Source organism: Lonchura striata, chromosome 4 (genome assembly GCF_046129695.1).
Source record: "Lonchura striata isolate bLonStr1 chromosome 4, bLonStr1.mat, whole genome shotgun sequence".
NCBI classification, from domain to species: Eukaryota; Metazoa; Chordata; class Aves; order Passeriformes; family Estrildidae; genus Lonchura; species Lonchura striata.
In genome coordinates this window covers 46000672-46013596 of record NC_134606.1, presented here as the reverse complement: position 1 = coordinate 46013596, position 12925 = coordinate 46000672, and the positions used below count along the sequence as shown (strand labels likewise).

Below are 12925 nucleotides of genomic sequence, written 5' to 3'. Positions count from 1 at the left end.
CTTGCCCTGCTGAAATCAGTGTTGGCATTGCCAGAATTGCCATCCAGGACCTAGAAACGTGGAGGTTTAATCCTATGCAGTTAAGAAAAGCAGAGTATGCAACAGGGTAGATTGTTGTTTGCAACCCTGTTTCATACCCGTGTTAAAGCTGGGCCACAAGTCCTTGCCATGAAATGATGTCACTTGCCATCAAAAAGGGTTTTGAGTCATGAGCCATAAGCCTCAAATTCGCAGGAGATACACAGAGCTCCTTCCCCTCTGCTAAAATAAAGGCAGTCAGGCACACTGGCTCTGTTCAAAGCATAGCTAAGCCTCCACTGACTTCAGAGAGTCCAAGAGGTCTACTCCAGCTTCAGCTCCGGACACTGGACCACTTCCAGCCCCTCTTGAGACTTAAGACACATGGGACTGAGGCTCTAAATGGCACAATGGTGGGCTTCTACTAATGCTTTATCAGATAATTGCAGTTAATTATAAGTTTGCCTTTTCCACTCTTTACCGGTCTTCTTAACCTGCTTTTTAGCCAGGGCAAAATTAAACATGAGGAAAAAGGCTTATTCAGCATTATAATTATCTACTCCCAAGCTGTATAACAAAATGGTTTACACATTTAATTGGTTTTGTCTAATATTTCCACGTATACAGTAGTCCTATTAATGAATATCATAGCTTCATTACTGCATATCACATTTTGCGATGTTTTGTACCATAAAATAATGTCAGCACATCAATAACTTAAATAACACAAATGTAAACTCATTTTCTGCATTTATAATTACGATCTGAGCCTGAAAAGGCCTTTGATTTGTAAGACCATTCACATATTATGGAATGTAACTTTATTTGTTTTTCTTTTGTATATAATGAGACACCGAAAGCCCTTGTCATCTCTTAACAGGATACTAAAGCAGCTCTGTTTCATGAATGACAGCACAATTAAAGCTAAAAATCATAATTGAAAAAACCCCTTTGTACTGTACAATCTCAAATTAAAGCAAGAAAGATAATGACAATCTTTTGCATTAGCCAGGAAATGTGATTCTCTGCCACTGGGCTGTTTTTTCTTGTTGACAATTCACAGAATGTGTATATGGGTGTAGTTATAGGTGTGTGTATATTCTATGCAGAACAGCAGTCCCTATTTTGTTGATCTAGTTCTTCTAATTGTTTAGTTAAACTACCTAGCTGTTACAATTTAGAATACTACATTAACACATTTAACATCAAGTTTACATACTTGCGTCTTTGAAATACTAGGAACTTTTACACATTTTATTTGGCTTTGTAAGGACTGGAATATCACAGATAATGCAATCTACTTGTCTTTGAAAGAATATGGCTGTTCTCAACTAACTCTCTAAGGTTCAGAGTGAAATATATTTCTCCTTATATCTGTAGCTGACTTCAGAGAAGAAAGTGTCTTCTTAAGCGGTCAGTCTGATGTTACAGTACAGATTCTGCAGAGATATATTTATTTAATGAAAGATAACTCTCTCTGGACTTTAGAGTCAAGCAGTTGCAGCAAAATTACTTAGTTTAGGCTAATTTTTTTCTACACAAATCTCAAGAAAAACCTATTCCAGGTATGTTTTGTAGTAGTATCTCCACATGACCAGAGGAGGGCACTTTGAACATCTTTGCACTGCCCAGGAGGCAGATGCAGAAGCACAGTGATACCCAATGTCGCACAGTCCTGCCACCTCTCCCAACTCAGGCAGGCATCCTTGTGTCTGCAAAAACACAGAATCCAGATTGTACCACAGGGCTCTGTTCTGAAAACAGTGGGCAAATAAATCACTCTCTTCTTGCTAACTGCGATTTCTCCCGATTCTCCCCATTTAATTCGGTGTTGCTGCGGGCTAAATTAAGAGTAATGGATAATTCCTAAAAATCTTGTGAGGGGAGTTGTCTCCCTCTCCTTCCTGAATATCCCTCCACTATTAGCCCCTGGTAATTTAGCAAATATTGATTGATTTAACCCTCTATGACTTATCCTGCTGCAGAAATTCCTTGCCTTTAACTGAAAAATTCACTTGGAAAATGCACTCTTTGAGATATGTATTGCAACAGTGCATCTTTTCACATTAAACTCTTGCAAAAATACTGCTCCTTTCTGCCTTCTGAGGGAGGTCACTCTGTGTCCCAGATCTGCTCTCCTGGCAGAGTACATAAGCAGAGAAATCAATCTCCTCTCTTTTCCATACATAACCACAGTGTGGAGTTCAGCCAGTTTCCATGCAGGAAACATATTTTTGGGCTTCATTATGGCTAAAGGTATTAACCTTTTATGGAAAAGATTTTAATTCTGCAATCTTGTTGTTATTATAGACAGATTTTTTTTTGTCACCTCTGCCTTTTTGTTTAATGCAGAGAAATTATTAGAAAATATTAAGGAACTTTTTTTCTTTGTTTGAATAAAAGTCTCTCCTCCACCTTGGGGAAACACACTGCTTATTTAATGTACTTTTTTCTCCCCCCTTATAATTATTCCATTTCTCTTTTCTTCTCTTTTTTCTTTCTTTTTCTTGATTTTTCCTCTTCTTTTCTCCTTCTTTTCTAGAGCAGAGAGGTACAAGAAGGAAGTTGTCTTTCATCAGCAGTCCTTTGAGATAGAGTAGAATTCAGTGAGTCCTCACCATGATAGGATCATAAACTTACTGGGTTAAACCATGCTAACTTTCCCTAAGCTGCCAAGTTTTAGCTGCACCATACATATATGTGTTTCCTTGTGCCTTTTTTGTCTTATAATTTTGTTTTTCTTGATGACCCTGAGCTATGGCTTCTCGTTTCTACCACTATTCAACTTTCCTTTCTTTTCCGGTTTTGCCGATATAGGCCTCAAAGAAAAAATGGCAGAAGAGCACAAAGTAGCTGAGGTACATGAGAGAGGACCAGATGATGTTCTGCACGTGGGAATGGCACTGGCCCTGCTGCATCCAGGAGAAGACCAGGTAATTGATCACGCAACCGATCAACATCTGGGTGATCTGCGACAGGGTGATGAACATGGCAAACTTGCGCGAGACCCTGAAGCCAGCAGCCCGCAAGGCATAGTACGAGTACATGACGGCGTGTACTCCGTAGTTCATGGTCATGAACCAGCCACCGCCAGCCACCATGTCCTTGTAGGAGTACCAAGAGTAAAGTAACACAGTAATGTGATGGTACCAGTGTAAGAAGATGAGCTTCTGCTTCCTAAGAATAATGAATATCGTATCACCTGTAATGAAAACAAAACACACACACACAAAAAAAAAAAAAAAAAAGAGAAGAGGGGAGGAAATGAGAAACATATCAAACAGTTCCATAATTAACACAGTGCTCTCTTCCCTTTGTGGTTGCTGGAGTAGACACTACTTTAGAGCATGAAATCCACCTCAGCTCCAGATCTGAGAGCCTGTCTGAGAGACAGTTTGGCCCTTAATCTCTATGCAGTCTTTAGTAAACTAATGCATCTACATTTTCCTGTATGGATAACCTCATCTGAAAACTCCATAGGTTTACTTGGTAGCCCTTTGCTGCAAACATTATCCACAAAAGTCTGGGGTGAGGTAGGTGACTGTATTTGTAACATCTCTTACTGTGAGACTTCCCATTATACTATATACTGTTACTGGAAGAGAATGCAGCTTGACAGAGAGCAGAAAACCTAGAAGAAGCAGGACAGTGTTCTCTGATTCAAATATCTACATGCAAACTGAACCTAGTTAAAATTCGTAAAGCCTTTTGAGGTAATACACAAAAAAGCTGTTGCATATGCAACCTAATATACTGGAAGAGATGCTTCCAGAAAGAAATTTGTGTTATGTTGAAACACACATCCCTTTTCTGCAAATCAATCTTACTATTGTAGAAATGTATTATTCCTCTTTCTTGCTTTTTTTCTTCTGTCTGCTTCTCATGATTGCAATGAGCAGCTCAATTAGATATATGTGTGCTACTTGTTTTCTACATACACACAGTGTTTCCAAAAGGATGCCTGAGATTTGACCCTGGGGACTTAAGTTTGATGTGTAATTATCCCAGGAAATCTAAATCCTGAATATTAGTCATGGATGGAAGCAAAACTGCACTGTCTGTAATAAACTGTAACACTGCTGTTCATTTCATTAATTGCAAGATGTTGACTCATATTTTAATAAGAAATCATCTGTCCAATGTATTGTTGCTGTGCAGTTCTAGCTGATGCTCCCCATTTTTAACAACTAAATTTCTGTGGGTTTGCAGCAATTTAAGCAGCAGGAAACCCAGGGATTCTGACACAGCAAGGCAACTGGTGTCTGTCTCATTCTAGTTTTAATGCTGATGAATTGCTGTCCTCTAATTTGCTGAATTAAATTACCTGATGAAAGGTAAAGTCTCATTTTTGCTGTACACCTGAATACAGTGAGAGCTGTAGTCCCTTGGGGTTTAATAAGGGCATCCTCTGAAATGAAAGCTGGAGGGCTGCTCCTTTCCATTAGAACAACTCTTTCTTACACTAATCAACCATGGATGAGAACACATGAAGCCTGGATATCACAAGTATCTTTATCAAGATGCTGGAGAAATATAAGTTTATAAAAATCAGGACTGGAAAAGCTAGGGGTATTATGAGAAACTGGAGGAGGCAGATAGCCACAGCTTTCATAGTCTAGGGAGGAAGCACCTTGCTGCTCATAATTGTACACTTAGATGTGTATTAAAGAATGAAAACTGCAGAATGGAGGCAGAGCCTGACTCAAAACTTCTTGCTGACACAGGTGCTGTAGCCCACCCTCCACTTTTGTAGCCACGGGGTGTGTGACTGCCGATTATACCACTACTATTTTCCTGCAAGTAGTTCAGGAAAAGGTATGGACCAGATTGCTTTTACTTCTTGACTTCCCTGCTGTGTATAATCACTGCAGTTTGTTCCTGGGCTAAAACATGTAATTTGGGGTTTGTTATGCTTCCTCAGGTTTTCTGAGACTTAAATGGGATTTTGACAGTGATGAGACCCTTTCTGTGCTTTCTGCATGGACATTTCTTCTCTAAAAATACACAAACACATATTGTGAGAGAGAAAGAGAGAGAGAGTACTCACCTAGTTCGGGTGCTTTGCTTAGCACAAATGCATATGCCCAGAATTTGCTGACAGGTCCAATGTAAAAACTCTGGTCACACACTGACTGTTTCAGGCCTTTGGTCATCAAAATGTACAGCATATAAGCACCAGTTCGAACAGCACCGAATATACTATAAAACAAAAAGAGAAAATCAGGAAAGGTCAGTGGACATTTGAAATCTACATGCCATCACTTCAAATCATTATGAGGCAAAGGCCATAACTGTGCTGAAATAATAAGTTTGAGAGCCTGAAAGTTGAAGAAACTCTGCTGGCTTCTAGGAAGTTGCTCTGAACTCAGACCTGTAAACTGGACTGCAGCCACATCCCCTGGTGAAAATCTGGAATGGTAACATCAGTGTTTTTTATTTCATTACCACAGGAATGATCCTTCAGTTTTCAGGAGCAGGGAAACATTCTATTTCAGCTCAAAACAACATGCAGAGTTTTGATGCTGATGGCCGGGAAACAACAAGAAATGAGTTGATAAAATGCTGTATTAGCTATCTAATCAGGACCAATTCACTTTTCTGGCTTCCTCAGTTTTCTCTCATCTCTCCTTGTACTTGTTACATCCACAGGAGCTCTGAGCACAGCCATACCCAGGTAGGGCACATAGATTTTGATGAGGAATCTCAGTCAGAGACAGTGTTTTGGTGCACACGCTTGACTTCATCCCTTAACAGGTCATTGCTCACAGAGGAAACGGGTATTTAAATCAAGCTGTAAACAGCAGATTCACCTTCACCTCATCAAAGTGAGATGAAAGGTAACGACGTTCTGTAAATGAGAAACTTCAACAGATTTGTAACAGCATTAATTACTGCAATTACAGAGGAGATAGGTTGACATCCAGCTCACATCAGGAACAAAGGCTTCTGTCTCACCAGCAAGGAGTTCTGCAGAAGGAGTTTTGTCTCATTGTTTTATGTCAAGAACATGCCTGCCCACTGTCTACTACTGTAGCTTGGTGTTGTGATGAATACTGGGTGAAGGAAGTAGCTTTCAAAAAGAAATAGAGCAGAGATAGACACAATCTATTTTGGGGTTGAGTATATCTTATTTTATGCCTACATCATATGTCCTCATCCCTCCACCCAGCTCCATCTTACCTCTCCTCTAATTTCTTTGTGACCTTGACCCAACTCCACCTCACTGTGTTTCGTGACTATTACATGGCAGAGGCAAAACAAGCCACATAAAACTGGTGTATAAACACCTGTGTGCAATGCAAGCTACCATTTATGCAAAGTGTGTGAAAGAAGGAATAGTTCCTCTGAAACTGTAGATTCTCTGTTACTTGCCCTTGTCTTGTGAAGTCAGTATTGTGAAAAAACCATGTTTTAAAATCATCAAGGCAGCCTCAAAAGCAGAGCTTGATGGCAAGTTTTATGGTTCTTGGTCAAAATAGAGCCTGCTGCACATCAGAACTACTTACCCAACTTACATATAGTATGCAGAGTATTCAGATTTCCAAATCTTCAGCATTGCTACACCCAGTCAAATCTGCCTGCTGCTTAGGAACAATGCAGCTTGTTCTCCCCTGTCCATTGCATGGAATCTGCAGCCTGGTGGAGTGCCACAGTACCTGCTGCTCTTTGGGCTGTCAGCAGCATCACAGATGGGGCTCTACAGCCAGTGCTGCATTCTGGCTCCTGCACCATTACCTTCTGAAGCCTGAGGCTTCACTGGCCACCAGGAAATTCAGACTACTGTGAACACTTACAAAGCTACTATTATTATCTGTTGTTTGCACAGTGGTATTTGCTCATTGGCTCCACTGGCAGAGGAGTCCTCTTGTGCTATGTGCAAGTAAAAATCCACCCTGCTGTGGTTTTCAGGTATGTAGAAGTTTAGCTGAGTCAGTGTTTGCCATCAGCATTGCCCAAAAAAACACACATATTCCCAGGCTTAGGCAAGAGAGCCACTGCAGTCTCTCATGTTCACCCACCCCTGCATGCAAAGGAGACAGTGCAGTGCTTCATCATCTACACAGCTCTCCATGTAGGGCTGTTTCCTCTCAAAAATACTCTCAGCACACTTTACTCAAATCTTTCAGGCATCAGTCATTTTAACTCAGCAGAGAGTGCCAAAACCTGCAGGAGGAGTTTTGAAATGAGGCGCAACTCCAACTCATTCTGTATCTTCTCTTTGGTTAGGTGTATAAAACATGCCACCCACCCCACCCCCCCCCCCCTTTTTTTTTTTTAAGGAGCTTCATTTCTCATTCCCAAGGAGACAGGAGATCCTGACAGAGATGTGATCTGATCACTTCCTGAGGCAGTGAACTCCTCAGGCTAGCCAGGGCATGCTGCTGCCTGCTCCTATGTTTTGGGTGGTTGCAAAACTGGGTGGAGGAAGATCAGGCAGAATACCTAATGATACACTAGTTTCTCCCATTAGCAAGTATCTCAGCTGACATTAAAATGGGGGGAGAAAAGGAAATTTTAAATAATGAAATCAAATGGCTGCAAGCAATATGTCTTTCTCTATAAAGAAGCTGTATTGCTTTTCTAAAAAATTGTTTGGTACTAGAGTTTTGAAATCAAAGAGAATTCTGCGCCATGAACAAAATTGCAAATGAGAAGAGCACTTGTTTGAGCAATAGGCGAACAATGATCCAACTGTGATGGGTTATGGACACCCAGAGATCTAACCTAGACTGATAACAGAGCCACAGAGTCTGTGCCTAGGGGTGATTACAGTGTCCCTTTGCTGTCTTTGAGATAATATTGATGTAATTCTGCCTGTCTTTTCATTTAGCAGCTACTGCAGAGCTTTCCTTGGAGCACACACACACTGATTCACACTCACACTTTTCTACAATTCCACAGGATGGTGGCTTCCCTTAGTTCCATGACTCTAGAAGTGACCCCAATTACAGCTCTACATGGTGTGAGTCAGACTAATCTGTACTTTTTATCTCAGTAGAAACCAAGTTACATTTTCACATAATTCACCAAGGAAGGCTTTATGCAAAACAAGGATAGCAAACTCCAAGTAACTGCTTCAATTACCTAAATAGACACCATGAGCAGATAGAAGCTTATGAGAAGTGCTGCATGCCAAAACACTGCCTTGCCAACAAGCATGCGCCACCCGAGCATGAAAAAGATCTGATGCATGCCTGTAAATATGTCTTGGAGCCAGAGAACTAAGGCTGCTTTCTGTGCCTCTGCTACTTTATTTTGTTTGTTCTGTAAGGTAAAATCAACCAACAAATTTCTATCTTGCAAAGACATGATGTGCAGCAGAATGATGACATTGCTTACTCAGTAAATCACTTCTGCTTCATTTTGTCCTCGCCCTACTCTCTGCTGGTGCTTTTGTGAGGTCTTGAAATGAACTGCTTACCAAAGCAGTCTGTCTGGTGGGAATCATCTGCAGGGATTTTCAAAATAAGGTAGCAGTGAATTACTGTACAATTACAATCTGTTACAACTAGAGAGACTGATCAGAAACTGCATCATCTAATGCAGCTTTCTTACCTATTCAGGCTCAAAATGTCCTACATTCTACACTACCCTTCAGATACTACTAGTGACTTCTCTGGTAAGTAAAAAAATGCCCAATTGATATTTTACTGCCCATAGTATTATCAAAATATATCCATGAGTAAAATACAAACGAATATTTTTCCTCTCAAACTTGTTTTCAAACAGGGGTTGGTAGGTTGACCCTGTCTGCATGTCAGGTGCCCACAAAAGCTGCTCTATCAATTCCCTCAACAACTGGGAGAGAAAATATATTGAAAGACTCCTGGGCTAGGATAAAGGCACAGAGAGGTCATTTACCAGTTACCATCAAGGGCAAAACAGAGTCAGCTTGAGGAAATGAGTTTATCCCCAATCAAGTTAGGGAAGCATAATGTGAAATAAAAGCTAAACTTTTACCTTTTATTTTAAAAGGGTCTTAAAAACACCCCCCATCTTCTCTTCTTCCTGGGTTTAGCTTTACTCCTGAATTCTCTACCTCCCTTTCCCCAGTGGTGAGGCCCAGCTGGAAAATAGAAAAGGTATTAATTCTGCCCTGACCTGCTTACATGGTGACTCACAGGAGTTCTGGCAGGTAAGTCTGTGCCCTGGAAGCACAAAGCTAAGACAAAAAGTACAACATCCTCCTTTGTGAAAGCCACATTGAGCAGACAGTGGTCCTGGGAAAGCAGCTGAGATGACCACACTGACTGCAGCCTGCTTGTACCGTAACAGCAAGAAAAGTGGGGAAGCAGGTAATTTAGGTGTTTGTTGACTCTTGGGTTTTTTTGGTTTTGTGGGTTTTTTTTGTTTGTTTGTTTGGGCTTTTGTTTGTTTGTTTGTTTTTTAATTTTAGCATGTGAAATATTTACAGAGGGAGCACTCTGAAATGTCTAAAGTGCAGCAGGTGAAGAATGCGGGGCTTCCTACACCTTCCTTCATGACAAATCAAACCACGTTCACCTTCCTGTTCTGGTCAGCAGCAGTACTTTGGCTTCCAAGCTTCCCTTCTGCTGCTGAAGAGTTATCTCATAACATAATAAAATGGCCTTTCTGTGCCTTTCTGATTTAAATCCCACAGTCCACAGGAAAGAGGAAGGAGTTGCACTGCTTCAGCACAGGAGCATGGGAAGTACAACCCCTCAGTCTGTCAGTTCCAAGCAGCCAGACAGTCCTGAGAGCACACCTAGAGACAGCAGTATCTGTAAAAAGGGGCAGCAGAGCTCTTCTGTGCTTAGCCATGCAACAGAACACACACAAACTATGAATGGATACTGGGAACATGCAGGGAGGAAGCATGTACCAGAAACAACTCAGAACTAATTTTCTTGCAAAGAAATGCAGCTTCATCAAACACTGCTGAACTCCCCAACAGGACAGTAGTCAAAAGAGTAAAGAAACCCAGGAACTCCTGGTATTACCAAGCACCATGTACCAAGGTGGGTGCACCTCCATGTCAAAGAACACATCATTCAGTCATTCCCTTGCCGTGCTTTTTAACTAATTCCTAAAAATAAGTTTGTAACAAACCAATTTTTCAATATGAGTGGTAGGTTTGTTCTGCAGCTCTCTGTAAGTATTTATAGTTTTTCTTCTCCAGCTGGTGAGGGTGAGCTTCTTTCCAATCACTCTCTTCTTCTGCAGTTCCAGAATACCAGCCCATAAAAGATGTGTACCACAAAGATAACACAGCAGAGACAGGGCTAGGTGACAGACTTCTTAAGAAAGTGACAATTTTGTTGATGGAAATTAAGGCGTTTGTATGAGATTTCTGTTGGTCTCCCATAAGACCCTGCTTTAGCCACATGAGAAAGAACAGTAGTTTTGGCTGACTCAATAGACACTGGGGCACCTCCAGAGGATGCTGCCATTGAAGGGAGCACTTGCCAATCAGCAGAAGAAAGGGTTTTTTCCAAGTTTGTATTACTTTTTCCTAGGTGATTACAGATAAAGTTGGCAGAGTTGTGTTGGGAAATGGCCTATTCCAGGGAGGAAAGAGATGATGACAGGTCCTACCTAGCAAACAGGGCAGGAGTTCTGGGAATGTGCATTTGTATGGTGACCACATATGAAATATGTATTTACAGCTGTATTATAGAAAGATAAATCTAAACTATTACCTTTGTAAACAGGTGAGGTAGTCAGATCACAGTGTGCTTGTTGTATTGCTATTGCTGTGGTGATTATACTATCAGCCCAGTGGGGAAAATGGAAGATTTAATGAACCATTGGCCTGCTCCTAATCTAAAATCTGTCTTTATATTTTGTGGTAGTTTCAGGTCCCCTAGGAGCAGAGTACTCTGCGAAACTGCTAGCCTTAATGGCAAAAAGAGAAGGCAGTCAAACAAAAATTTAGCAGTTAAATCAGAATTAAATCAGAATGCTTACGAGACTCATCATCATCATCTGTTAAAAAAAAAAGGAACTGCATTTTTTTCAGTTCTTCCAGGATGTGGCTATAGAGAGGGCAGTTTCTTTCTAAAGTTGAGCAATACCAAAAGGGACTGTCCAGGTTAAAGCATCTATCTGGGCAATGACAAATGAGGAAAGGATACTCTACAGTCTGGTTTGTGCTGATCAGAATTATGGACCAACAGCCTACTGACTTTTACTGCTGCCTGGGTGCTTATTCAAAGAATATTGTTCCAAAAACTTCCGTAGGCAGATGCGCCAGGCTGTTTCAAGGTTGGGGAATGAATTAAGACCACAAGAGTAACTTCCTCAAGAGTCTGACAGAGACAGCATTTCTTCCTCCGTTGATAAGGGATGGTGAAAAACCTGGTCACACACCAACCTTCCAGTAAAGCAAAGGACAAATGAGAAATATGTTTCCTGGCTAATAAAGTTCCCTTAAACTTTTGGGTCCATGGACACATGTTTACAGGGTATCACTGAGAGAGAATGTGGGTCCTGTGCACCCCACTTTCTAGGGGGTTAACATATGCAGGAACATGGCAAAGGAGCAAGACAACCCATCTGATTTCTGATATCCAAGCTGCTCTTGGGTGTTTGTGGATTGGTTAGATTTCATAGTAGCTGTTCCTCCACTTCTTTTTTTTTAAATTAATCACCTCATACATCTTGATGTGACTTTTTTCCACTGATGGACAAATTTGTCCACATCTGACCAGCTCTGCAGGGGGAAGGGAGGAGCAGCATCAACTTCACTGGACAATGTGCAATATGTGATGGTGCAGTAGTAAAAGAAAAGAAAAGAAAACAAAACAAAACAAAAAGTTGGATTTTCCAGATGAAACAAATCTTCTAAAAGACAGAATTATTAAATTATGCCTATGAAAATCTTAATATATAGTGTCAATAAAAGGTTATCAGACGACCTAAATGTCATCTCAGATGTGACTCCTGTCTTTGCTTGTCTTGCTGGTATTCAATAAAATTTAGGTTACATAAATTCCATTAACTACCAGAAGTCCTGGATCTTCCTCTATTTACACTGGTGTAGAAACTATATGGTTTCTTTAGACTTTGATTGCAAAATCATGATATTTGTAGTGTATGGTGAAAAGCTGATCATTAAGCTCAAATTAAATGTGACCAATGACTGAAAGCTATAATTTGACTGTTGTTCCATGTAATGACCTACATGGAATTAATGGCTCTTATTTTTATTTCATAGAATTCATGAGATCTGTTGTTAAGTCACTGCAAAATATTGAGTCCTAGAAACTCACAAAAAGCAGCCTGGAAAAGGATCTGGCACCCAACATCCTAAATGGTCAATGTGACACAAGAGCAGCCTATATGAAATATTCATTTGTATTAATAACTGACTAGAAGAACCAGCTTTGTAAGTCTGTGCCTAGTTATTAAATATATTTTGCTAGGTTTGTGGGAGAGTGTTTAACTTTCCAAATTAAATTAGTCGGTCTCTTGATCCGTGAAGGATACACAGAGACATGGTACTCACAAAAGAGTTTGAAAAAGAATGGTACTGAGTATAAATTTTGTCCCTCTTAACTCTGGATGTAATATTTTTGAGGTGTTTTATAAGCGTTTAAAAGACAGGACTTAACAGTGAGTTACACTGAAATCCTAGAGAGACACTTGTTCAAATCAGAGCTGATGAATTCAGCCCAACTGTTATTTTGTAAGGAATGGCAAAGAAAATTAATTTAATTAGGCTACTGTTTCATTGTCTTTCAACATTTTCAAAGTGCTTTCAAGCAATGCCAAGGTTAGTGATGAAGAGGGAGACCTGTTCCTGCAAAAAGACTTGTTTTAAGACATTTGTAAAACACTTCTGTGTTTTACCTCCTAGAACTGATCCAGGTACCTCCCCAGAAGGCTCTGCCTCCTTACTGAATCCACTTCAGATGAAAAGAACATCTCCATTCTTTCCACAGAG

At 40.4% G+C, this 12925-nt stretch overlaps 1 protein-coding gene across 1 annotated transcript in view; it reads right to left on the bottom strand.

The window, feature by feature from the left end:
* Positions 1-824: 824 nt before the first annotated feature.
* The window catches only part of ELOVL6 (ELOVL fatty acid elongase 6), a 73292-nt gene continuing 61191 nt past the window's right edge, over positions 825-12925 (bottom strand). The window contains exons 3-4 of the mRNA XM_021525469.3: positions 5066-5217; positions 825-3220 (exon numbers count right to left, since the gene is read on the bottom strand). Of these exons, the coding sequence (XP_021381144.1) occupies positions 2796-3220; positions 5066-5217 (577 nt within the window). The 3' untranslated portion in view covers positions 825-2795. The remainder of the gene's footprint in view (positions 3221-5065; positions 5218-12925) is intronic.